The following is a 25,605-nucleotide window of genomic DNA, read 5'->3' on the forward strand; positions in this document are numbered from 1 at the left end:
TCAAGCAGATGAAATCTGATAAACATGTCCTAAAGAGAGGATGTTTCCCAAGAAGGAAAACATACATGTCCGAATGAATTACCAATTCATTTTCCCACACATATACACCTTATCTTCTTGGCCAAATCTTCAATATATAGACAAATAGTATTATTAACTATTAAGGGCAATTAGGGTTCCTCCCAGGGCCTCCATAGTAGAAATAATTGCCCCAATCCCCACTCTTGCCAAGCTGCACATCGTAGCAGTTGGACTGCTCGGTGAATATGTCGATGTCTTTGGGAGCCCTGAGGTTGTTCGAAGAGTCGACAACCTGGATGTTCCTCATATAGCTGGCCTTGCCAAATCCCTCTTCTGGGAAATGGCCGCTCCCCATTTCTGTCGTCGTGTGCTGCCCATCACTTTGTGAGTTCACCACTTCGCCGCCCCATTCAATCATCGACGCGCTGTCGGATAAGTAAGAAAACATGAAGGCTGGCCAATAACCCAGAACATAATCCTTCCCAAATTGCATCCACCAATTTCCTTCTTTGGGATCCTGTTCTTACATTATAAAATGAATCAAACATTATCCACAAAGAACATTGTAAGAATTATATGACAGGTAGGAGGAATGTGACACAGAAAAAGCATATGTAAGTGTCAAAGATTCCTTGTGGAGATGCATCCAAGATTTGAGAACACCTTTTGTCAGTCACATGATGTAAATTATTAATTTTTATTTTTGTTTTTATTTTTATTATTCACTAACAGCTATCAATCAGATAGAACAATTATTTCTTCTCCCTTTCAAGATTGTAGTTTAGCAGAAAATATCAAACCTTCCAGACAAGAATGCTGATGTCAAATTGGGGGTCTCTGTAGCCAGAAATGGGATAAATGCTGGCCCCCAAAGCTATTTCATTGTTGATTTGAATAAAGCCTGAGCAAAGCAAGTTGTAGCATCCCGTGGCTTGATATGCATCACTCTGCCAATTTCAAAATTAGTTAAAAATAAATAAATAAAACCATTTTAGAATCTTGTAGATCATTGCTAGCTAGCTGTCCTGTCCATGATCAGAAAACGGACAAAAAATGGTGGCTTACAGTCCAGTAGGTGAAGAGTCTGGTGTTGTTATCTCCATATAAATCTGGGCTCACCTGTTTCAAGAATTTAATTTAACCCCCCAAAAAAGAATTTACCAAATTATGAAAGAACAGTGTATAGATGTTGGTTAAACAGAAATTACCGACTGAACTCACCTGCCAACCAGCCTCAATGCTGTTGAGATCTGAAGCAAAAGAACCTCCAAGAATCCATAGCTGAGAGAGGCTGAATTCATTGGGCTGCTGGATTTTTGGATCCCATACATTTATGGTTGCTTTTGCTCCATAGTATTCATCTCCTTCAACATAGGCTATGGCATGCTAAACAAACTCCAAAGTTTACACCAACACACAAAATTGAGAACAAATATCTATCATCTCTTTTGTCAATGGATTCAATTTTATTTTATAAAATAAATAATTTGGAATACCTGGTGGCCACTTTGGGTGATGAGATCAGGCTCAGGGGAGGCTGAGGTTGGCCTGGGTATGGTTTTGTGGATCTTCTTGCCAAATGTCTGAATTGAGCTTGCTCTAAGAACATCATCTGTTCTTGTTCTTCTTGTGGGGATTGTCCCTTTTGGACACCTCCCATTCGTCTGCCATAGCTGGGCTATTGGCTTTGGTCCGATTGTTTCTTGCTTGCTGTCACTGAATAGCCCTTCTGGATGATAGCTTGGCCTCATCTGCAACTTGTTATTGAAAACTAAATTAAATTAAATTTAATTGAAAACCCCCCTTTCACTTTGGCTGACATAAGCATTGTTTGGTTGGTTTCTTAGATTGTGACCTGAATTGTGTGGTTCTTGAGGAGAGGATGATCGAAGGCTGCTTGGTGGGATATATGAACACAGTCTATGATATCTCCATCTGGGCTCTGTGTTCACCCACAAATTAGAAAACACATATATGTATATATATATATTTTTATGTTTATTACATGTGTACCTTGATGGACTTGATAGGAGGCTTGTTCAGGCGGGTTAAGTGTCTCCTCACTTCAAGATTCCGGTGGGCGGCGCTGCCGCCCGCCCTGGCGGCAGTCCCAAGGGAAGGAATCAAGAACAGAGACAGGAGAAAGAAACCCAATTTAACCTTCATATCCATTAGCTTCAGAAGTGTTTGGAAGATTTTCTGAGTGTGGATTCAACGTGAACAAGAAAAACCCATTTGGGGGATTTTTTTTTTTCTGAAAATTTGAATGGCGTGAGCACACAGTTCTTGCTTATCCTAAGAAGTAAGAAGCCCGTTTGGTCTTTGTCACGGCAATAAATAGCAGAGCACTTTTGTAGCCTCAGGAAAAGGGAACTTTTTCGAAAATGAAATCTCTAGAGGTGTTCTTGAAAATTTAAAAAATATATATTTGAAAATAAAAATAAAAAAATCGTAAAATCCAGCTGAGTGTGTCGTTTTGTATTCTGGGCTGACTTATTTGAGCAGTGGAGCAACTGAAAGAGCAAAGGGCACAGAAGAAGAGGAGGGAGAAGGAGATAAGAAAGAAAGAAAGAAAGTAGAAAATGGGGAAGGAATGTGGGGGGATCATCATTGATAATGGCGACAAGCCCGGCCCGGCCCGGCGCTTTCAACTTCCAGATTTTAGCAACAGATTTTGAGAGGGATCTGTCGTTTCTGCAGCGAGTGGGTTTCGTAGTTAGACATGTGACTTTGTGGTAGGGAGAAAGGACCATCGGGATCGCCATCGCCATCGCCACCATATGAGGTTGTCAGAGTCTTGCGACGTGGACCGGACATATTCTTGGACACTCCCGGGATCTCGAGATCCTGACGAGTCATTAATAGCATGCATGCTTTGGGAGTTTAACTCCTGGGACTCTGCAGGATTCTCTTTCTTCTTCGTTTTACCTGGGATAATCATTCTTAATCACAGGATTTGCCATTGAGACCTAATCATTGACTGTTAGAGAAAAAACTTTCGATTGGGTTTTGATTTTCAAAGAATCAAATTATTTTAATTCCTGAATTTTGTTTTATTAAAAAATTATATATGAACAAAGTGATTAATTAGGATACATGGGGGCAGCATTAAATGTAGTTTGTATTTTTTTTATGAGTTAGAAGACAAGAAAAAATTAATGTTTGTTGTTTGGATTACAAGTTGACAAATTTGGTGTGGAGTGTGTTCTTGCACTTATTGCCCTTCACCAAGGTGTTTGTCGTATTCCTTTTCAAATTAGGAAAAGGTTAAAAATGTAAATTGCTAGAGTGCCGATTAATAGTAATCATAATTTAATTATTTTATTCAATAGATAAAAAAGTAGATATACATTATATAGTTTACTACCTCCGTCCTACATTGGATGCCTTGGTTATGGTAGACACTAGAATTTATGATAAATATAATTAGTAGACAATTAAAAATATATTAATAAAAATAATTAACTTATAATATAAATTAAGATCACTAATTAGTTTAATTAAAATTTAAAATGTAATTAAATATTTAATTATTTTTCAAAAAGAAAAGTGACATGAGATGTGAGACGGACAAAAACAGCAACATGGTAGGTGGGACGGAGGGAGTATTTTCTAAGTTAATTGTTGCTATTATTATATCTCGAGTGTTACGCTTAATAATAGAAAATAATATAATTATTTTTTAAATAGAATAAACAAGAGAGCAATCCAGCGTTTGTAGTCCAACGGTTAGGATAATTGCCTTCCAAGCAATAGACCCGGGTTCGACTCCCGGCAAACGCATTTTTGATACTTAAAATTTTGTCACATATAGTTTAGTGACTTTAAATAATAGTTTATATAATTTTGATGCATTTTCTGTATTTAAAAATATTAAACAATACATGTCATTTTTTTTTTTAACTATATAAATATGAAGTATTTTTTATCCAATGTGTTAACTTTTTTTGTGGGTCCATTTAAAGTGAAAAGTTTGATATTGATTGAGGAATGATACGGAGTTAATTGAAAAAAAGTAAAAGTGAACAAAGTTTACATAACTAATCATTTTCTGTGTGACATTATTTGTCAACTTATCATTTTTCTAATATTATTTTTTAATTGTAACAGTTACTTGATATAATTAAAAAATAATATATATATTTTTGCATGAACACTAATTTCATCAATGATTTTTACCTCATGTACTTAGATTGCCCCTTTTTTTTTAGTATTTTGATAAACTTTTCAATGTAAAATATACCACCTTCCAGGACAGATGATTTATATATATATATATATATTTTAATAAATTTATCAATTTTAAATATATTTAGTTTAATTAAATTTGTATTATTTTTCCTACAAGATTACTTAAAATTTCTTTACTTATAAAAAATATTTTCGTATACATTTAAAACTTCATATTCTTTATAAAACTAATTTATATTAATCATAAATAAATAAATGATTTTTTATTTATATGTATTATATAAAATTTTAATTTTTTACGAAATAATATCTATATTGTATATTCCGTCAATCATAACTCAAAATACTCTTTTTTATTTTTTTCATATGTCACTAAAAAGTATCAACTTTATTTTTTTTTAGAAAAACTAATCTACACAAATACAAAAATATTTTTTAATTTTTACTTAGATTAAAAACATGCCATTATACATAAGGGTGAAAATATCAAAATTTCTTGAACAATTCTACTAACCAATAAAATACTATTATTTTTTAATTTACTACAAAACCCCAAAAGATTTCTTTCAATTAGGACGGATGTAGTTTAATGTTTTATCAATTATGCCAAAATTAATAATAATATAAATTTAATGAATAAAAATAAAAAAACTATAAATTTGGTTGACGGAAGAAATAATAAAAGGATATGCTCATATATAGAAAACAAACAAACACAACCTAAATGTAAATGTGGAGCAAAGCAACCCAAAATGGGCAACGGTACTGTATTCTGTTGGGCCATTAGAGGGCTTTAGATTAGATAGAGCTTTTGAGGTCTAATATGAGCCACGTGGGCTCTCTATATTGCTTACAGAAGCTCACTCAAATAGTTTGGGCCTGTTGAATGGCTTTCTTTTTCAAAATTGGCGTATTTGTTTCTATATATATGTATATATATTAGTATTTTATTTTATTTTATTATGTGGTATTTACTCGTAACACTTTATAAAAACACATTACATATAGTTTGGAATTTGGTGTAAATTTTAATTTAGATGTTTCAAAATTTTGATTTATTTATATTAGGTGTGACAATTCGGGCCGACTTGGCATGACCCAAGCGAAGAACTTTACGGTAAAGTAATTAAAATATTAATATATATATATATATAAATCTATTAAAATTTAAATATTAATTTAAAAACTGGATCGGGCTGGCACGACCCAACTTTAATAAGTCGGACACGGCCCGGTTCATTAGTGTGCCGGGCAGACACGATCTGAAAATTTTAAGGCCTATTTTTTTAAGTTCAAATACAATTTTTTTATGTCGGATCAAATTTTTGGAATGTATTTATTTTTGACTTCTCTAATTTATATGTATACATCTCTTTCTCTTTTTATCATTTTAAACATAATTTAAAATTTTGTTTTAAATAAAAAGTAAATGTAAAATAATTAAAGAAACATTCAAAATAATATCAAGCATCAAAAGTAAAACTATCAAAATAAACGAAACAGACATAATACCGAAAAAAAATATGATACAACCTTTTACCTAAAAAATAAATATTTAAGTTATAATCAATACAGTTTAACGAGTGTATCTTTAATATATGTTTTTAAACACAACAAATTGATTATTCTAAAAAAAATAAATAAAGGCAAAATATTTTTTCTCCACTCATATAATATTGATATTCTAAATAAATGCGTCTGAGGGTTTGAACCTACCCCTACACTACCAGGTCATCCTTTACTAGATGAGTATTCATTAACAATTGTGCAGACGGAAGAAGTCTTATAGTATAATTGTAATAAATACATTAATAAATAAAAAAACACTCTATTGGGCTGATATTGACTCTAAAATACTAAAGTTAGAGGAGCATCTAGTAATCATAGACGTAAACGATATATAGATACTATATCGACTTGTGTAGTGTTGTAGCTAATGCGTTTAAATATCTCATATGAGGAGTAAGTTGGCAAGAATAAAACGAAAAGAAATTGACAGGACCCGAACAAACGATGAAGCACGTAGTTTAATTTAATGCAAAACAAAGTGAACAACCTTACGTCCGCTTGGACATGCCGTGAATCCTCTTGAAAGAGTATTATGATTACAAAGTGACTTATTAAAAATTTTACATACAATAAAACTAATCATAAAATCCATTCTATTAAAAACTAATCATTTTTTATTTTAGTGAGACTAATTGCATGTAATTAATATTCAGATACTTTTCATTTTTACGGTAATTTGTAAATATATTACTTTACATTCTCAATGTCAAAATACTTTTGTCTAATTTTGAGTAAGAACATAAAAAAGACCAGAAATTTGACAAACAATCTCATACAGAAATGAAATAAATTGAATTTAAAGAATAGAAGATCCCAACTAGATCCAGCAATGATTTCCCCAAAACAAATGCAAAACTAGGCGGCCCCAAATTCCAGAAAAAAGTAGGGTTTGGGGAACTGTTGGGATCAAAAAAGATCTCTGAACAAGACTAAGAAAGAAAACACAATTTGTCGATGACTTGAGTGATGCCTGCCCCCACCCCCACCCCCACCCCCACCCCCAGATACAAAATTAAATAATAAAAAATCCTAGATTAATTTACACCCACAAAATAAATAATACTGTGAACATGTAGTAAAGAATATTCAATCCAAGTCTGAACATTGTGCAATACTAAAATGAAAAGAAAAAGGAAAGCTTGGTTGGAAAGCAAGACAAGTGTAGTGCAGTGTGTATTTTGTTAAATGTTACTTGGTAGTTAATTATTAATAATGAAATCAAAAGAATGGAATTAATGAATGAACAGATAGATGGAGAGATAGATAGCTTTATTTCCATGTGAATGGCCAACCCACCTGCAAATCTATCACATTTTCAACTCACTACCCCACCCCCTAAATGAAAGGAAAAGACTTTCAATCTATATATATATTATACAAAGAAAGAAGAGATCAAAGTTTGGGATTTGGGAAGAACAAAGCAAACATTGAAGAAATGGTAAAAAGGGTTTTCATATCATATCAAAATAGTCCACATAATATTGCGTTAATAAAAATTATGTATTGTTTTTATACTTTAAAAATTGAATCAAACTCTCTCAAAATTTCATAAACTCAGTATTTAATTAAATCGGAAATATTAATAATATTTGATCTAAATGTGCTCAAGTTGCGAATATATTTTAAAATCTCATTTTTTAAACATCTAAAATTATAAATATATCCATTTTTATTGTATTTAGCTCACAAAATAATAAAAGTAAATTCTTAAAATCTGATAAAAATAATTAATTCTAAATATATTTAATGTTTTCTTAAAAAATAAATATATTTATAATTTGATGAGTTTAGAGATTAAGATTTTAAAATTCATTCATGGTTTGGAAGGGTAAATCAAACACCTTTAAATAAAGAAAGATGATTGAGGAGTTAAACACATAATTCATTGAACGAAGTTGAAATTTGAAGCAATTTTATGAAGTACTTCCTCCGTCCACTTAGAAAATATACATATGTTGAATTACAAAGTAAACATTCATTAAATACTTCTTTTTTTTTCTTACAAATACCTCTACTTTACAGAACAATATTACTTTTACATTAAAAAAGCAAGGCAAAAATGTCGTCACGCTGGTTTTAACTACCCACTATAATTAAAATACTATTATTTTTTAAATACGGCGCTAAAAGTAATTGGATACTTTATGTGTGGACGGAGGGAGGGAGTACGAAATTTGGTGCAATTTAGTCTATTTTTAATTAGTTGACTAGGATATCTAGTATAGTTACGATAATTTAGCACTCTTGTATAAGAAATTTTAAAAATAAGAGAAAAAGGTTGTTAATTAAGTCGAGTCTCGAGCTAGGTAGGTAGGTGATACCTTTTTCTCTTTGGATGCACAGCACAAAAGACCATAATTAAGAACACAAATGGATGGGAGCTTTAATTTTAATACCAAGCCAACAAAACACACACGTCCACTCATTGCAAATGAAATGATGCTCCACCATTTCTCATGCTTTGCTGTTCTCTTCATCAATTCCATCCTCACCTGCAAATCAAATCACTTTTTTTTTTTTAATTAATTAATTAATATTATTATTATTATAATAGGCTGCAGTGCTCAGCATTTTCATTTTCGATTCCTCGTCGTCTCCGACCGCTTCATCGGACGGCAATCCAACTTTCATTTGCTTGCTGCTCCGACACAGAGGTAGATGGTGAGTACCTTTTTGTTTTTTCGATTTTGATCTCTTTTGATTTTCAGCAGTTGTAAGATAAAACTGATGATGATGATGATGATGATTCAGGGCACTCCAGTTAACATTATTGTCGGATCCCACGTATGGGCTGAGGATCCTCAAATTGCCTGGATCGATGGACAAGTCTTGCAGATCAAAGGAACAGATGCAACCATTCTTACTTCAACAGGGAACACTGTAACCTCTCTCTCAATCCAATTGAATCGAATTTCTAAACTTCTAACATATAATTTGCTGAGGTTTCTGGTGCCACAATGTTGTCTTCTATCAGACAAATTCGATTGACAATTCTCATGCATTTCAGATAGTTGCAGCTATTGCAAGCATTTATCCGAAAGACACCGAAGCGCCGCCGGCCGGTGTCGACGACATGACCAAGTTAGCCTATCTGCACGAGCCCGGTGTCTTGTACAACCTCGCCTCTCGGTTCGCTCTCAACGAAATATACGTAAGTATTCGACATTTTGTCTGAGACAAAAAAACAGAGTATGTAGGATACAATGTAATATATTTCTTTATGGCGCCGCTGCAGACTTACACCGGGAACATTTTGATCGCCGTGAACCCTTTCCGGCGGCTGCCGCATCTCTACGATATCCATATGATGCAGCAGTACAAAGGGGCTGCATTTGGGGAGCTAAGTCCTCATCTTTTTGCCATTGCAGATACATGTTACAGGTAAAAGTAAAACTGTCTGTACATTTAGGATCATTGGTTGTTATTACATCATCGGATTTCGACTGTCTGTCGCAGGGCGATCATCAATGAGCACGGCAGCCAGTCGATCCTGGTGAGCGGAGAGAGCGGCGCAGGAAAGACGGAGACGACGAAAATGTTGATGAGATATCTTGCATTCATGGGAGGAAGATCAGGCACAGAAGGAAGAACAGTTGAACAACAGGTTTTGGAAGTGAGTACAGATCAAAAACCTTAAATCTTACATCATTTCTTGATGTTAGAATTCACAGAACAAGGCTAAATCTTGCATTTCTGCAGTCCAATCCAGTTCTTGAAGCGTTTGGCAATGCTAAGACAGTGAAGAACAACAATTCGAGGTAAGATCGAATGTCGAATTTTCTTACGCTCGATCGAATTCTTTAGTAAGGGCTTAACTCGAGCTCGTTGCGCCAGTCGTTTCGGCAAATTTGTAGAGATTCACTTCGACAAACAGGGGAAGATCTCGGGAGCTGCAGTTCGAACTTATCTACTAGAAAGATCGCGCGTTTGCCAAGTCTCGGATCCGGAAAGGAACTACCACTGCTTCTACATGCTCTGCGCCGCGCCGCCGGAGGAAGTGAAAAAGCTCAAACTAGGAGATCCAAGAACATTTCACTACCTCAATCAAAGTAGCTGCTACGATGTCTCGAACGTAGATGATGCAAGAGAGTACCTCGAAACGAGAAACGCTATGGACATTGTCGGGATTAGCCAGGACGAGCAGGAGGCGATATTTCGAGTAGTAGCCGCTATACTTCATTTGGGCAACATCGAATTCGTCAAGGGGAGCGAAGTCGACTCTTCGAAGCTCAAAGACGACAAGGCGCGGTATCATCTTCAGACAGCAGCGGAGCTGCTTATGTAAGAACTCTCGTTGATCCAACAGTATCGTTTCGCTCGATTTCATCCTCATTTGCTGCTGCGGCGACTACAGGTGCAACGAGAAGGGGCTCGTCGACTCTCTCTGCCAGCGTGTGATTGTAACTCCCGACGGCAGCATAACGAAACCACTCGATCCCGGCGCAGCTGTCACGAGCAGGGATGCGTTGGCGAAGACAATCTACTCCCGACTATTCGATTGGTAAGAAATTTCGAATAAACAGACATTGTCTTTTTACTCATCAGCTACGCCTGCGACAGGATCGTCGACAAGATCAACAGCTCGATCGGTCAAGATCCTAATGCAAAAAGCATTATCGGCGTGCTCGACATATACGGGTTCGAGAGCTTCAAAATCAACAGGTCTGTCTTTATGTGTATTCGCTTTCGACATTTTCGTATTTATACTTCAAGAACAACGTAATTTTTTAGCTGCGAATCGCAGTTTCGAGCAGCTCTGCATCAACCTAACGAACGAGAAGCTGCAGCAGCATTTCAACCAGGTTAGATGAGTTTCGAAAGCTTCAAGTTTGTCGATAAGAACATAACCTGATTACATCGAACAAAAAACACCAACACAGCACGTATTCAAGATGGAACAAGAAGAGTACACTAAAGAGGAGATCAACTGGAGCTATGTTGAATTTGTCGACAATCAAGACGTCTTGGATCTTATCGAAAAGGTGCGCGCCGAAAGCTTTTACTCGATTCTGCAAGCCTAAAGCTATTACATTGCAATGACAGATTCCATATATTGACACAATGCAGAAACCAGGAGGAATAATCGCCCTTCTCGACGAAGCCTGGTAAGAACTATAGCAACAGAGAAGTCGAAAAAATCACATATAGCAGCTAAAGATGGCCTATAAACTTTGCAGTATGTTCCCGAAATCAACACACGAAACGTTTGCGCAAAAGATGTACCAAACTTACAAAGGCCACAAGCGCTTCAGCAAGCCAAAGCTCGCGCGAACTGACTTCACGATAAACCATTACGCCGGCGATGTAAGCTCGAGCATTTGTAGAGTTCTTACAGCCTCTGTTCATAGTACATTTTAATGTTCTTGCGAAAACAGGTTACATATCAAGCTGATTACTTCCTCGACAAGAACAAGGACTATGTTGTCGCAGAGCATCAAGCTCTCTTGACTGAATCGAATTGCTCGTTCGTCGCGAGTCTCTTCCCTCCGTTGCCGGAGGAAACATCAAAGCAGTCCAAGTTTTCTTCGATAGGCAACCGATTCAAGGTAAGGAGTCAATCGGAATTACGATATTCTAACTGAGGACATGAAAATCGTAAATTTCTGCGATATGAATGGCAGCAACAACTACAATCTTTGATGGAAACCTTGAGCACAACAGAGCCACATTATATTCGATGTGTCAAGCCCAACACGGTCCTAAAGCCGGGGATCTTCGAGAATTTCAACGTCTTGAACCAGCTAAGATGCGGCGTAAGTCATTCATCCATTGCAAACAAGTGATCGAATCATTTGTTGCCTTTATTTACAAACCACGGCGCAAATCATTGCAGGGTGTGTTAGAGGCTATAAGAATAAGCTGTGCTGGATACCCGACGAAAAGAACATTTGACGAGTTCATAGACAGGTTTGGAATGCTGGCGCCGGATGTAGTCGAAGGGTATGTAACATCACATTCTTGTCTCATTTTCGCCTCATCGATCACTCCATTTAAGGCCTACTGCTTTCTTCATTACAGATCAGACGAGAGAGTGGCTTGCAGCGCCATCTGCGACAAAATGGGCTTAAAAGGCTATCAGGTAACACGTCGACTTCTTTACCACAGCTTACCGGCGCCTTTAACGATACATTTGAAGGTGCATTTAGCTGATTAAACTGTTGTAGATGGGGAAGAGCAAAGTGTTTCTCAGAGCAGGTCAAATGGCTGAATTAGATGCTCGAAGAGCAGAAGTTTTAGCTCGCGCCGCGAAATCTATTCAGAGGCAAATCAGGACATATCTTGCCCGAAAAGAGTTTATAATCCTAAGGAAGTCTTCGATAAACATCCAGAAGCTTTGGAGAGGTAAAATTTTTGTTACAAGGAAGCTAAAAACTTGCTTCGGTATTTTGAGAAACATTTTATTCTGCTCGTCAACAGCTCGACTTGCAAGAAATGTTTACGAACACATGAGAAGAGAAGATGCTTCTATCAAAATACAGAAACACGCGCGCAGTCGTGCAGCAAGAAAAACTTACAACAAGTTACAGGCAGCAGCAATTGTGATTCAAACAGGACTGAGAGCAATGGCAGCGCGGAATGAGTTCAGACAACGAAGACAAGACAAAGGCGCAACGATAATTCAGGTAGTGAACTAAAACTGATCAAATCCAGTTTCTGCTAAAAGCTTTCCTGCAGCTGAAGAAACTAAGAAGGCTTCAATGGAAAATGTTCATCGTTAAACTTTTATCTTTTCCAGACACGTTGGCGAAGTTTCCATGCTTTATCGACCTATAAACAGCTGAAGAAATGTAGCATTTCAGTTCAATGCCTGTGGCGAGCGAGGATCGCGAGGAAGGAGCTTCGAAAACTGAGGATGGTCAGCATTTCTTCTTACATGAACTTTGTATAGCATAACTACTAATAAGCGCAGAATACATCTGATGTTTGAGGTGTAATTTTCTTACACAGGCTGCAAGGGAGACAGGAGCGCTTAAGGAAGCAAAGGATAAGCTAGAAAAACGAGTCGAGGAGCTAACATGGAGACTAGACATTGAAAAGCACCTGCGGGTATGCCTTCAAAAATGTTGTGATGGATAGGCCAAAAATCGAGTATTTCCAATACCTGCAGTCGAAATTTTTGCCTTTCTTACATCAGATAAAACTTGCTGTCATCTTCTTACAGATGGATATCGAAGAAGCAAAGGGACAAGAAATAGCGAAACTGCAAAACTCCTTACAGGATATGCAAACACAGCTCCATGAAGCGCATGCCACCATCATTCATGAAAGAGAGGCTGCAAAGTTAGCAATCGAACAAGCCCCGCCAGTCATTAAAGAAGTACCAGTTTTTGACGACACAAAGGTCGCACAATTAACCAATCAAAACAATGAACTCGAGGTAAAAATCTGAGTGACTTAAAAGATGATTCTTTACTCAGAATGGTTGATTCGAAGCAAACATTTGCAGGAGGCGCTAGTTGAGCTAAAGAAGAAAGTGGAGGACTTTGAGCAGACACATTCGGAAGTAGAGAAGGAATGCCGCGCCAGAGTTAAAGAAGCCGAAGAGGCGCAGATGAGAGCTTTAAGGCTGCAAGAAACCATTGAAAGGTGTCTTATTTTCGAAGAAATGCTTGTCTAGCAATGCCGGGATTCATCTGCTCTGTTATGATTAAATCTTGTTAACATCTTTTCAGATTAGAAGTGAACTTATCGAACCTTGAATCCGAGAATCAGATTCTTCGCCAGCAGGCTTTGGCTGAGTCGTCGAAAGAGGACTTCACCGAAGAAATGGAACTGTAACATTTCTTAACTTAATCTCTGAAACTCAGTTCATACTTTAGTTTATATGTCACAGATACTTTCAAGTTTTAATATCAGGTTGAAGGAGAAGATCAGAGGTTTGGAGTCAGAGAATAAGCTTCTTCGAGCTCAAAAAGTAGTCGTAGAGCGAATCGTGAACTCTGATAAAATGCAGAAACTGGACAACGGATATCAGAGCCACGACGAAATCCAGCAGACAGAGCAACATTCACCGTCGAAAACACAGCAACAGATAACTGAAGTAAATCAAGAATCACTTTCATTTATGAAACTAGCTTTTCGACTACTGGCAAAAACATTGATATCGAAAATGGCGTCTGCAGGACTTGGAGGGCTCTCCTCCTCTCCTTTCTAAACAAAGATCGTTGACGGATAGGCAGCAGGAAAATCACGACGCTTTAATCAAATGCCTTCTCGAAGACAGTCGATTCGACGATAAGAACAGGCCTGTTGCAGCTTGTGTTGTTTTCAAAGCACTCATTCATTGGAGATCATTCGAAGCCGATAAAACGGCTATATTCGATAGGATTATTCACGCAATCCAATCATCGATAGAGGTACAGTTTTCCAAGCTTATATTCAACTTGCGAAAACATGATTCCTTACAAAAACTTTGCATACAGAATCAGGACAACATCAGATATCTCGCCTACTGGTTGTCGACAACTTCGACTCTTCTATTTCTTATGCAAAGGACTGTGAAGGCCATGAATACACCAGCAGTGTCTTCGAAGCGCAGCCGAAGTTCGCCGATCACATTGTTCGGTAGAATGGCACAGGTTCGATCGTCGTCTATACTCACCGGACTATCGAGCGGATACAGCGGAATGGAGGGAAGTCCAACAATTAAATCGCGGATCGAAGCTAAGTACCCTGCTCTGCTGTTTAAGCAACATCTAACTGCTTGTGTCGAGAAAATCTACGGCATGATTCGCGACAGTTTGAAGAAAGAGATCAGCCCCTTTCTCAGTTTATGCATTCAAGTAATTATTCAACAAAAGATTATCGTACCAACATTTACTTAAACTCGCGATTTATATGTTAAAATTTCGTAAACAGGCGCCACGAGCTGCGAGGATCAGACCGGTGAAAGGATCGTCAAAAAACATTCACTCGCACATCATTTCGAAACAGCAGAGCTCCAGCATACATTGGCAAAACATAGTTCATAGTTTGGATCATACGATGGCGATACTGTCTGAAAATTACGTAAGCCGAGTACTTTCGTAGGCCTATGTCTTGAAGCTTCGACCATTCTTAATCTTTCTGTTTTTTAGGTTCCTTCGATCATCACACGGAAAATTTTCGGCCAAGTCTTCTCATTCATAAATGTGCAGCTCTTCAATAGGTAAGAGTTAACTTGTACGTGCAACTTTCGCGACATAATTCAGAAAAAAGCGTGACATAATTCACTCTGTTTCGATTTTCTCAGCTTACTTCTTCGCCGTGAATGCTGCTCGTTTAGCAATGGCGAATATGTGAAAGCTGGATTACAAGAACTTGAAAATTGGTGTATGAAAGCAAGAGATGAGGTAAAAATGGCTCTGTCGAAAATACTAGCATTCGACTATCGACAAGTTCATCTAAGCATGTTTGTTTTCTTTTTTACAATCGTATAATGCAGCGCGCCGGATCGTCATGGGATGAACTCCAACACATTCGACAAGCTGTGGCCTTTTTGGTATGCATTTTTCAGAATTAACTGGGCTTTGGATTTGCTCGAAAGTAAGTGTTCTTGATCAAAAAAATTGCAACTTTTCCAGGTCTTGCATCAGAAAACTCACAAATCGCTCGAAGAGATTTCGAATGAACTCTGCCCGGTAAAAGAAAGTTGATAAATAAATCTTTTCTCGAAACAATGAGATCATTTACATTTCTTTTGTCGATAGGTGTTGGGCATTGCTCAAATATATCGAATCGGGACCATGTTTTGGGACGACAAGTATGGAACACAAGGATTATCAACGGAGGTAACGACTAACAAACTTTTCATTCTTATGTATCATCGAAGTTATTACATTCTTAATTCGTATTGTGACCAGATCATTGCAAAAATGAAAGTGCTGACAGTAGAGGATTCGATTAGCTCACCGAACAACACGTTCTTGCTCGATGTCGATTCGAGGTAATCAACTCATAGCTCGATCAAGGCTTTCGAACATGGACAAAAATTCAAAAAAAATGATGCATGATGTCTGATTTGCAGCATACCTTTTTCGATGGATGAGATATCGAAATCTTTCCAAGATATCAATATATCCGACGTTGATCCGCCGCAGCTTCTTCGTCAGCGATCGGATTTCCATTTTTTGTTGCAGACAACCACAGAATGAGTACTTCTGCCGGCCTCCAGTTTTGATTCTTTTTCTTCTTTTTTTTTTTTGGTGGTGGTTCTCTTTGTTCGTTGCCATTTTTTTTGGTTATGATGTGAGAATCCATGATGATTTATTGTCAGTTTTACGATTGTTTGTAGACATAAAAATTTGATTGATACTCGTTCGATTGACTTACTTACATAAAGGTTATGCAACGCACAGTTTTTTCAAACATTATTGTTATTTGTTTCGATGCTTAATCAATTGCATAGGTTTAGTTGTTATTTATATAAATAATCATATTATAATTTTAAGAAGGAGAAGGCAATATTTAATGTAATATTTTATAAAAAAAATATATTTTATATACTAGTTAAAAAGTAAATATTAATATGTTTTGATATATATTTGATCGTATATTTGTGTATGTAATGAAATATATAATTTTCTTCCATCTAAATTATTATATAAAAATTTATCGAGTAAACAAAATCCTATCCGGTTATGGTTTTTCACGTCAATTAAAAAAAATAAAAAATAAAAATAATAAAAAATTATATTTTAGGGGAAGTATAAATTTATAGTATACTTAAATTGTACCATAGGCTGCAGATGTTGTACCCTCTGCATCGGCCCCAAATCCATCGTGTTCGTCGTCGTCTCGCCGATGCTTAAACCCTACGATCTACAAACCCCTAATCAACTCCTTTTCCCTCTGCACCACAGTGGATTCAAGAAAATTGGTGCGCTGATAGCAGGAATCAAAGATTGAATTTTTTCGTTTCAATCCGCCTCCAGTTTTTCCTGAAAATGTCATTCCATTCGGTTTTAATCCAGAAACTCCTCAGCACAAACGCTCACATCGGCCGCCGCGTGACGGGTCACCACTTCAAGATTTTCTCCGAGGGCACCCGCAACTCTGTTAGCGTCATTGATTCAGACAAGACCTTAATTTGCCTGCGGAGCGCTTGCAATTTCATCGGGAATCTCGCCCGCAGCAATGCCCGCTTCCTCTTCGTCAACACCAACTCTCTATTCGACGAGATAGTATCACAAATGACGCGAACGACTGGGATCAAGAACGACAACACGTGGCGCCTTGGAGGCTTCTTGACGAATAGTTCGAGTCCAAAGAAGTTCCGCGGGAGGAACAAGAAGTTGAATCTCAGCGCTGTTCAGCCTCCGGATTGCATAGTGATTCTCGACGCAGAGAGGACGACTTCAGTGATCCAGGAGGCATACAAATTGCAGATTCCCGTTGTTGGATTGGTAGATTCGAGCATGTCCTGGGACACTTACAAGAAGATAACCTATCCAGTACCGGCCAATGATTCAGTGGAGTTTGTGTATTTGTTTTGCAATTTGATCACCAAAACTATCTTGAAAGAGCGGAAGGAGGCTGAGATCGACATGGATGAGACAATGACTGCTCGGTATACATGTCAATTCTGCACTTTCTGTTCTATTGCAAAGCTAATCATTTCGATATCTTTGGCTCTTGAAGATTCTAGAAAGAATTTCTCCTTTCGTGCTTTATTACCACATTAATTGTTTTTGTGGTTCCTCAGTGGTGTTCTACCGGAAGACCAGACTGATGCGGCAGGAAAAAAAATTGTCTTCTCATATGAAAACATAGAAGCCATTCCTGAGGGTAAAATTGACATATTACATTAATTTTCGTTCTTGGCTGTTGGTGCTATAGGCTATGGACGTGTTGTAGCTACGAGGGACTTAACCAGTTTATGATTTTAGTTTTTGTACCTTTTGATTCTTTTGATGGATACATTCTAAATAGCTTTCACTAACTAAAAAAAAATGAAAACATTATGCACTTTCTGATCGAGTATTTATCATGACAAATCGAGGTGCTTGGTTTTTCTTGACCTTGTGTGATGCTTTTTGATTAGGAAGTATTTACTTATGTAAATTGCATTTGATCAACTCGGATGGTTGATAATACCTAAAGACAATTACTTGATGCACTTGCAAACTCTATGTTGCGGTCAAGCATTTTCTTACAAGTTTATTTGTTGGAATACTGGGAGAAAGATACTTTCATTTCTTTATAAGGTAGTTTATGTTGCATGACTTGGCTCACCATTTTTGTGAGTAGATGTATGGTAAGTGAAGATACTTTATTCAATCATTTATTGAATTATCTACTCTGAATCGTATTTTAGTCTTCGATGTCTTGACCTATTGAATAGTTTGATAGCTTGGTTTCATTGTTTTACATTTCCATTTGTTTTGTATAGCATAGTTTATTTTATTGCACAATTGAAGCAAAATGTTTCATTTTATACAGATGTCTCGCATACTAAGCAACTTTTGGACAAGCTTGTTGTGTTGAAGTTTAACAATGTCCTTGGGACTCAGGTTGGGTTTAATGGCCCGAAGTAAGTGTCTCTATTGTTCTCTCTCTCTCTCTCTCTCTCTCTCTCTCTCTCCCTCCCCCCCCCCCCCCCTCTCTATATTTGATTATGAAGTGTCATGGGGTGTTTTGTACCCATCGAATAACAGCATCATGTGGCAATTAGCACTCACCTACGCAGCTAGTTTTGTCTAATGCTCACACCCATGCTTTTTCATAGGCCTCATATTAATGTTCTGTCTCCTTGAGTTCTCATTTTTCATAACCGATGGGTCAACTGTCTTGCAAGAGTACACTGATGGCAAGATCTGATAAATCAATTTCTGTTTCAAATTGTTATTCTGGAAATATGTAAATATCACTGTATTCATCATATACATTATCTAAGGGTTGGTTTGTGACTTGTTGCTTCATATCTGTATGAGGAGTCATCAGGTTCATCATATGCAAATTGTTTTTATGATTTCTCTCTTCTCCCCAAATATTTCCGTTTATTACATTGTACATCTGTATGATGCAGGTGTGCTGTGGAAATTAGTGATGGCTTGACTTGCCTTGATTCAATAATCAATCAAATTGAGGTTATAATATATACTTGAATTATTTATACTGCGACATTGATTTTCATTAATTTAGTTGATTACTTTTTTGCATTTCTCCATGTAATCACCTTCTGTATATAGGTTCTCAATGCTAAATATGGATGCAATATTCCTCTAGTTTTAGTGAATGCAGTCAATACACATGAAGGTATACTGAAGGTAAGTTGTCCTTGCATATGAAGCTGGAAATGTGGTGAGATTTTGTTGTAAACTTAAAATTGGCTATTTGTTCGATGATAGGTCTTGGAGAAACACTCGGATAAGAATGTTCATTCAGTTATACAGGTATTATTGCTTGTTTCTTTGTGGATGTTCCTATTGGATTTATCCCAACATCTGTTTTTCTCACTTATTTTCCAGTTAAGACTATGTTTGTTGGGGTAATTACTTATCTCTCTCTCTCTCTCTGATACATACATATATATATATATATAAATTTGGACAGAGCCAACCTGACCCAGAAACTGCTGGCAATTTTGAGCTTCCCTCAGCTAAAGAGCAAGATAACCGAGATGAAATGTATGTTATTTCCTTCATCTTTCGAAAATAGAAAACAGAAAAAAAATGCTCTGTTTCTTGTTTGCGTTTGGTATCTCCTTTAGGTGCTGTATCCTGTTGGGAAAATAATTATACAGTGAATATAATTTATTCAATTAGTTATGCTTACTTTCAACCACACCCCACCATTTCGCATTTGGGTTGCCTATATTGACTCCCCTTGAGCTCACAACAGAAATCCACATTATAAGACAAGAAGTTATTAATACATACTGTTGTTGTGTGAAGGGATTCTTTCAATCTTGCTGAGGCCATCCTTCCGCTGGTGGATAGCGGAAAATTTGATATATTATTATCTCAGGTTAGAAATTCTCACCAACTCATCCCATGTGCCATATTTTATTTTGGCAAAATTTTAAGCAACTATTTATACTTGTATTTACTCTAAAATTTTCCATTTTCAACAGGGCAAAGAGTACATTCTAATGTTGAGTTCAGACAATGTTGCCCATGTAGTCGATCCGAGTATCCTTATTAAGTGTCACAATTTCCACATGACATGGATATCTTGCTTCCTATGTACATTAATTAAATCTTTTCTTAACTGCCATTCCAGAAATTTTAAATCATTTGATTCAGCACAATATTGAGTGTTGCTTGGAGGTAAACTTGACAAATCTTTTCATTTGCTTTGAGCTTTTGTTAGTAGCTGATTCTTGTCCATTCACCATGAGTGTGCAGGTGATGCCTAAACCCTCAGAAGTAGAAGAGAGTGAATCTTCTCAAAATCAAGAGGATACTCCGGTCAGTTATACTATACGTATTCGATGCATTTCATTAATCATCGGATTTGTTGAAAGGATTGATATTCTTGTATTGTAAAGGTGCTAGTTTTAGTTTCTCTTACAATATTGTGTGAACTTGGAAAGTTGAGGTATTTTGATAGGCTATGGTTCTGCTGTTTATTTATTGTAGTACTTGTACTTTGAGGGAAGCACTTCTCTTAAAATCTTCGGGATGAACTAGGTTTAATGCCAGGCAATGCTATGAAATATAAGGAATAGGAATTAAGATGATCTCTGGAACTTACAGACACAATTCCCTTATGATTCTTGTTTCTTTGACGTGTTTCTTCCCCAATTATCATGTAGCTTTTACTATCAGCATTTTGATGGTTGTCTGATTTGACTTTTTTCCTTGCTGAAATCTTGAAGATGCTGACCCCGAAGAAAAATTGGAGATTCATTGACACGATGTAAGTTATATATCATTGCATTAGGAAAGTCTTTTTATTCCTTTGAAAAAAGGAATCGCTTTTTCTCCCATTTTCATGACTCCAATCTTTGGCAGGTGGATGGACATGAATCTCATAGCAAAACTTTTGGTTAGACATACTGCCAAAGAACAATTGACTGCTTCAAAGGTACCAACTGTACTTATTATAAAATACTCATGTAACGAACATGAAACCAAGTGTTTCATATATCCTTAGGATTTGTTGCTTCTACATTTTTCTAGCAACGTCATTGTAGATTTAGAAAGTTACTTTTTATTATATATTCCTTTCTGCTGTATGCGCTTGCTACTGAGGAGGTTGTGTTCCTTTTGCTATATCTGGCAGCTGTTTGATCAGTATTTTGCTCTAAATGTTCCCAAGTCAAGATATCTTCCAGTTGCAAAAATATCAGACCTATTCTTGCTGAAGGTTAGTATTTGCTTGTATTTTGAGCATTCTTTTATATCCTTAAACGTGTTAATTTTGGCACCTGCCTGTAACTCGCAAATCTTGTGCTTATGCAGTCAGATATTTACACTTCGGCTGAGGGAACCCTTATCCGAAATCCAGCAAGAGAAAAACCAACTGACCCATCCATTGAATTAGGACCAGAATTTGTAAATTTTCCTTTTTAACTTGGTCATTTTGGTTAATTTTTTCCACCTTCCTTTTACATTTAAGAGTGTCATTTCTTCACCTCTTTTCTCAGGTCAACGACTTTCACAAGCGTTTCAAATCCATCCCCAATGTTCTTGCCCTTGACAGCTTGAAGGTCACTGGTGATGTCTGGTTTGGAGATGGTATTACTCTTAAGGTAACAAGGTTTCGCATCATTGGAGTTTCATGTTTTATTGAAATATTAAATTATATGTAGAATTAGAACTTACAACTCCCGGGATCTTGGCCATTCTTCTATAATGATCAAAAGACTGCTGCAACACTGATTCATTGTGGTTTTGCACGCTAATGGAGATCATTTAAGCTGCTTTGGTGATGTCTCTGTGCATTAATTTAATCCTTAACGGTGCATTATTTCTTGCTTGTTTTATAAAGGGAAAAGTCAGCATCCACGCTCAACCAGGGATGAGATTAACAGTTCCCGACGGCGCAGTGCTGGAAAACCGGGTAAGACCACCGACATAAAAGCAAGTTACACTTTCACGTTTCTGATTGATGCTCGTTGATCAAACATAACTTCCCCTAAACAGATTATCACTAGCCAATGGGAACTTGAAGCATGATCCTTCTAAGCTTCATCAACCGAAGATTTTGTGCAGTCGCAGAAGTTACTTATTCCAAATTTTGTTATTCAAGCATCATTCCCTTACCATATGTCCCGAAAGGAAAACAACCATATACAATCAATAAGCTAAGTCCTTTAAACATATATTCAGTCGACATTAACGTATTCTTTTCTCTCCCAATAGATTTACTGAATGTGCATCCACACGGAATTTCATATGTGAATGCATATTATCAATTTATTCTTCGCCAATGTACTGTTCTTTACTCTTCACTTATCAGTATTTTCTTGTTGACAAGTTGTTTGTGTGTTTGGGTTTAAATGGCAGCCATGAATGACTTAACTCATTAATTTCTAAGCATTATGTGCTGTCTGTCTAAATTTGTACATTAGTCATGTCTTTAAGCACCTGAATTCGAATCTCAGCCCCAACCAGGCCCTGGTACATCCCCAACCGGACTTCATTGCCAAGGTGATCTCTAACTCTTACAATACATACAAAACTGCTTTTAACTATTCGGTTGAGAAGTCCGGTTCAGGTGGCTTTGGCAACTTCCTTATTTTTCCGGAGCTTAATTCGCTCCGGAACCTGTGAACTCTCCGCATGGCATTGGCTGCAAATCTCGAGGCTAACATGGCTGAACCGAGCCTGGTCTTGGTCCCGGAAATTAGCCCGGTATGTTCATCATCATTGTTGTCGCTTCCATCTTCTCCGTCTGAACTGGACTCTTCTGTGCTCCCTTTATCCGACTCATTATGCTCTAACTCTGCAACTTTCCTCCTGTATCGTCGCCATGTAGCTTGGATGAATGTGGCAGCCCATGTCCGCCATTGCTGCGAGTAAAACCGGAAGGTCTGCTGCACTTGTCGGCTGTGGATACGCCTGAACTGACTGGTGATGAACTTCAGCTCATCGGCGCTGAGGGCGAATGCCTCGACTTCTGTCAGGGCTTTCACCGTGCGCGTAGAAGGCGGCAAGTTGGACGCGGATTTCGGATCCAGAGCCCAAGTCAGGAGCTCCTCCCCGCAGAAATCGGCTTCTTTCAAAATCCCGCGGTTGTAGAAGCCTGATCTTCCGCCGTCTGTCGTCACGCTCTCCAGTCGACCGCGGATGATGAAGAGCATCTCGTCCACTGGATCTCCCTCACGAAGAACGTACGTCTTCTCTGTGAGTAAACTCGGCTTGAGCCTTTCGCATATCGCGTCGAGCAGCCTATCGTCCATGTTCGCGAAGAGAGGTACCTGAAAGAATTGCATCATGTTAAGACAAGATATTGCGTCGCCTCGACTGTTTTTGTTTGAACTGTACTTACCCTTCTGACCAAATTTAAGCAGAGATGGCGCTTAATATCTCGTCGAAGATCTTTCGGCAAGCTTTGGACCAAGCTCTCCTCGTCGACACCTCTTGTTTCCAACCATTTGTACTGATCGTAGCGCCGGACTCTTTCCCTCAGCTCTGGCGGCAGCACCCTGTGATGCATCCATTGCTCCGAGTCGCGCCGTTTCACCCTCATCTCCTCCAGTCGAACCGAGAGTGATTGAAGGTACGTCTGTAGCAATACAATAAAAATGTTACTTCTGATGTCACCAGTTACTTAGGCATCGACATTTTTAGGCGAACATACGAACCTGCATATTACCAATGAGGAGCGCGAAGAGTAGCAGCCCGGAAATGCACACCGTAATCGAAAATAGAACTTCTCCCGGATATGTACTTGAAGAAAGCCCCTGACCAAGTGTGCTGTTGTGAATGAAAAAAAGATTAAAATCGCCATTTCTGTTGGCCTCTTTAACAGTTGCGTGTTCTTTCGATGACAGGGATGGAAGAATACCTCAAATTCTGGAGCCCCCACCACAGGCAATAGAAGTATTTTGAGAAGAAAGCCTCAGATTCAAGAACACCAGATGATAAAGCTTGTAAGTATATTCCATACTTGAACTTTGATTGTTCATCCTTCACTGCACATTTCGGTTCTAACACGATCTTGCCGATGTCTCTCCATTGCTCCAAGTTTGACACCCCGTTAGCGCAGTACAGGTTGTTGACGTCGCAGTCTGCGCTCTCCGAGCAGGCCATGTTCCAGCACGTGTCCTTGCGCTCGATCGCCAAGAGGTACCATAACGCCCCGAAAACCTACAACACCGGCAATCACACATACATATATATACATACATAGTTTGATAGACCGGTGATGGATTGCTTACATGGCTAGCCAGGAGGAACCACAGCAAGTAGTAAGCTGCACCGGCCCAAGCCGTCTCGGCAAAGACACCGGCAGTCTTTTTCAGCTCTGAAGTCAGCGGGACGAAGCGCAGAAACCTCGGGATGTATTGAAGAAACACGATCAACACCAGCGCTTGTTTCGTGCCCAACACGTCCGAGCCTTTTGCTTTGTGGAGGAACCTCAAGGTCACGATCTGCACACGGCAAGAAGAAGACATTACAGAGGTCGCTAACCAACTGGACCGAAGAAGCGAATATGAATTGGTGTGATATATATATACATATATATATACACACAGACCTGGGGGATAGGCAACACCGAGGCGAGATCCACGAAGAAATAACGGTGAATGTACCGCGTCGCTATTTCTGTGGGATCAATCACGAGCTCTCCTCTCCCGAATACACGAGACGAAGGCGCGATGAAGGCTGTCCTGAACTGGAGACATATCCGGAGGATGTAAAATAAGTCGACTGCGGTGCGGAGACTGGTGGTTGTGTAGGCCAAGCTGTTGTCCATGTGAAGGCACATGTTTTCTTCTTGGAAGACAGGGAGATACAGAAACAGGGGATCTATCGACACGGAGAGAATGCAGGACACCAGGAAGAGTTTGTTCCAGAGCAGGAGGCTCTTGTCCTGAGGATCGAAGATTCTTTTGTCGGAAACTTTGAGATCCTCCGGGAACACTGCCCGCGTCACTCCAGATGTCAGCGATCGCCCGAAAGTTAGAAGCCCTTCGGATCCTCTCTGGAACCCGACTCGGAAAGATATCGATTGGGACTTGGTTGTGGAAGCTCCTTGAGTACCTAACCCCTCTATGCTGAATCCGGGTATGTTCTTTCCAGCCATGTCCGATCGAAAGGCGACAGTCCTCCAACCTACGACCAGAAAACGGAGGTTGTGGTTTAAGATGAGAAAGATGTATAAGGTTTCTGTGTATTGAATTGTGTGTGTACCTTACAATGTAGCCGGAGAAAATATACGTCCTAGAAACTCTTTCTATTGTCGGAATCATACATTTAGAAATTCAGACTCATTGGCGGATAAAGAACAATGATTTCTTCGATTTATTGCTTCTGGAATCATGAAATTTATCATGTCCAGGAAACCCCTGAGAATGAATATGCATAGAGTGAAACTCACGGCAAAAATTAATTAATCCATGTTTGTTTCTTTTTAGAAAAAAAAAAAACGACACAGGAGAAAGAAAATACGTAAGAACCTGAAAAAACCCAGAATTTTCACCATGCGATGATGCGAGGCGTGAAAACCGGCAATTGGGAAAAGATAATGAGAATTTCCGGCGGGGAGAGAGAGAAGGATGGTGGAATATGGTTTGATCATCATCGTCATCGCCATCTTCATCTTCTTCTTTTCCTTGCCCCATTTTGTGGGTGAGCGGCCGCTTCTCGCGCCTCCAGGAACAAAATCTAACGCCCACTTATAACGGCTATTCCCCAATCCCTAATATTCACACTAAAGCCCTTATTAAAT

The 25,605-nt window shown here is 38.2% G+C and overlaps 4 protein-coding genes and 1 non-coding gene across 6 annotated transcripts; 3 read left to right on the forward strand and 2 right to left on the reverse strand.

Annotated features, from left to right (window-relative positions):
- Window positions 1–27: 27 nt before the first annotated feature.
- LOC127260258 (uncharacterized) lies at window positions 28–2,577 on the reverse strand. The gene is made up of 7 exons (XM_051287986.1): window positions 2,035–2,577; window positions 1,877–1,963; window positions 1,518–1,772; window positions 1,243–1,407; window positions 1,087–1,140; window positions 822–968; window positions 28–538 (listed from the first exon to the last, which is right to left on the reverse strand). The coding sequence occupies exons 1-7, from the start codon at window positions 2,191–2,193 to the stop codon at window positions 161–163; spliced, it is 1,245 nt and encodes a 414-aa protein (XP_051143943.1). The 5' UTR covers window positions 2,194–2,577; the 3' UTR covers window positions 28–160.
- Window positions 2,578–3,732: 1,155 nt separating this feature from the next.
- TRNAG-UCC (transfer RNA glycine (anticodon UCC)) lies at window positions 3,733–3,804 on the forward strand. The gene has a single exon. It is a non-coding gene; the product is annotated as a tRNA-Gly (tRNA).
- Window positions 3,805–8,238: 4,434 nt separating this feature from the next.
- LOC127260050 (myosin-12-like) lies at window positions 8,239–16,134 on the forward strand. 2 transcript variants are annotated; one of them, XM_051287735.1, is made up of 34 exons: window positions 8,239–8,442; window positions 8,533–8,661; window positions 8,789–8,932; window positions 9,017–9,162; window positions 9,238–9,394; window positions 9,481–9,539; window positions 9,616–10,062; window positions 10,136–10,282; window positions 10,342–10,443; window positions 10,526–10,583; window positions 10,662–10,763; window positions 10,849–10,886; window positions 10,959–11,085; window positions 11,157–11,327; window positions 11,403–11,534; window positions 11,615–11,860; window positions 11,946–12,123; window positions 12,199–12,404; window positions 12,518–12,637; window positions 12,730–12,828; window positions 12,944–13,159; window positions 13,229–13,368; window positions 13,455–13,556; window positions 13,639–13,822; window positions 13,905–14,138; window positions 14,205–14,564; window positions 14,641–14,790; window positions 14,859–14,929; window positions 15,014–15,113; window positions 15,206–15,262; window positions 15,345–15,401; window positions 15,471–15,551; window positions 15,624–15,706; window positions 15,788–16,134. In XM_051287735.1, the coding sequence occupies exons 1-34, from the start codon at window positions 8,440–8,442 to the stop codon at window positions 15,912–15,914; spliced, it is 4,773 nt and encodes a 1,590-aa protein (XP_051143692.1). In that variant the 5' UTR covers window positions 8,239–8,439; the 3' UTR covers window positions 15,915–16,134. The 2 variants fall into 2 exon arrangements, with proteins under 2 accessions (XP_051143692.1, XP_051143772.1); XM_051287815.1 differs by lacking the exon at window positions 8,239–8,442 and having other exon boundaries at window positions 8,521–8,661; window positions 11,615–11,721; window positions 11,800–11,860; window positions 15,788–16,133.
- Window positions 16,135–16,509: 375 nt separating this feature from the next.
- On the forward strand, window positions 16,510–22,138 carry LOC127251637 (UTP--glucose-1-phosphate uridylyltransferase-like). The gene is made up of 18 exons (XM_051275453.1): window positions 16,510–17,329; window positions 17,465–17,547; window positions 18,202–18,292; window positions 18,788–18,848; window positions 18,951–19,028; window positions 19,110–19,154; window positions 19,315–19,388; window positions 19,656–19,728; window positions 19,835–19,892; window positions 19,984–20,030; window positions 20,109–20,171; window positions 20,582–20,622; window positions 20,718–20,790; window positions 20,989–21,072; window positions 21,168–21,260; window positions 21,353–21,457; window positions 21,697–21,768; window positions 21,852–22,138. The coding sequence occupies exons 1-18, from the start codon at window positions 16,707–16,709 to the stop codon at window positions 21,882–21,884; spliced, it is 1,797 nt and encodes a 598-aa protein (XP_051131410.1). The 5' UTR covers window positions 16,510–16,706; the 3' UTR covers window positions 21,885–22,138.
- A 261-nt stretch (window positions 22,139–22,399) lies between these two features.
- LOC127246724 (putative cyclic nucleotide-gated ion channel 8) lies at window positions 22,400–25,130 on the reverse strand. The gene is made up of 7 exons (XM_051268254.1): window positions 25,106–25,130; window positions 24,412–24,989; window positions 24,092–24,304; window positions 23,719–24,020; window positions 23,516–23,627; window positions 23,200–23,436; window positions 22,400–23,128 (listed from the first exon to the last, which is right to left on the reverse strand). Exons 1-7 carry the CDS (start codon window positions 25,128–25,130, stop codon window positions 22,400–22,402), a joined length of 2,196 nt encoding a protein of 731 aa, XP_051124211.1.
- Window positions 25,131–25,605: the final 475 nt, after the last annotated feature.

Source organism: Andrographis paniculata, unplaced genomic scaffold, assembly GCF_009805555.1.
Source record: "Andrographis paniculata isolate CXL003 unplaced genomic scaffold, ASM980555v1 Contig10END, whole genome shotgun sequence".
Classification (NCBI taxonomy): domain Eukaryota; kingdom Viridiplantae; phylum Streptophyta; class Magnoliopsida; order Lamiales; family Acanthaceae; genus Andrographis; species Andrographis paniculata.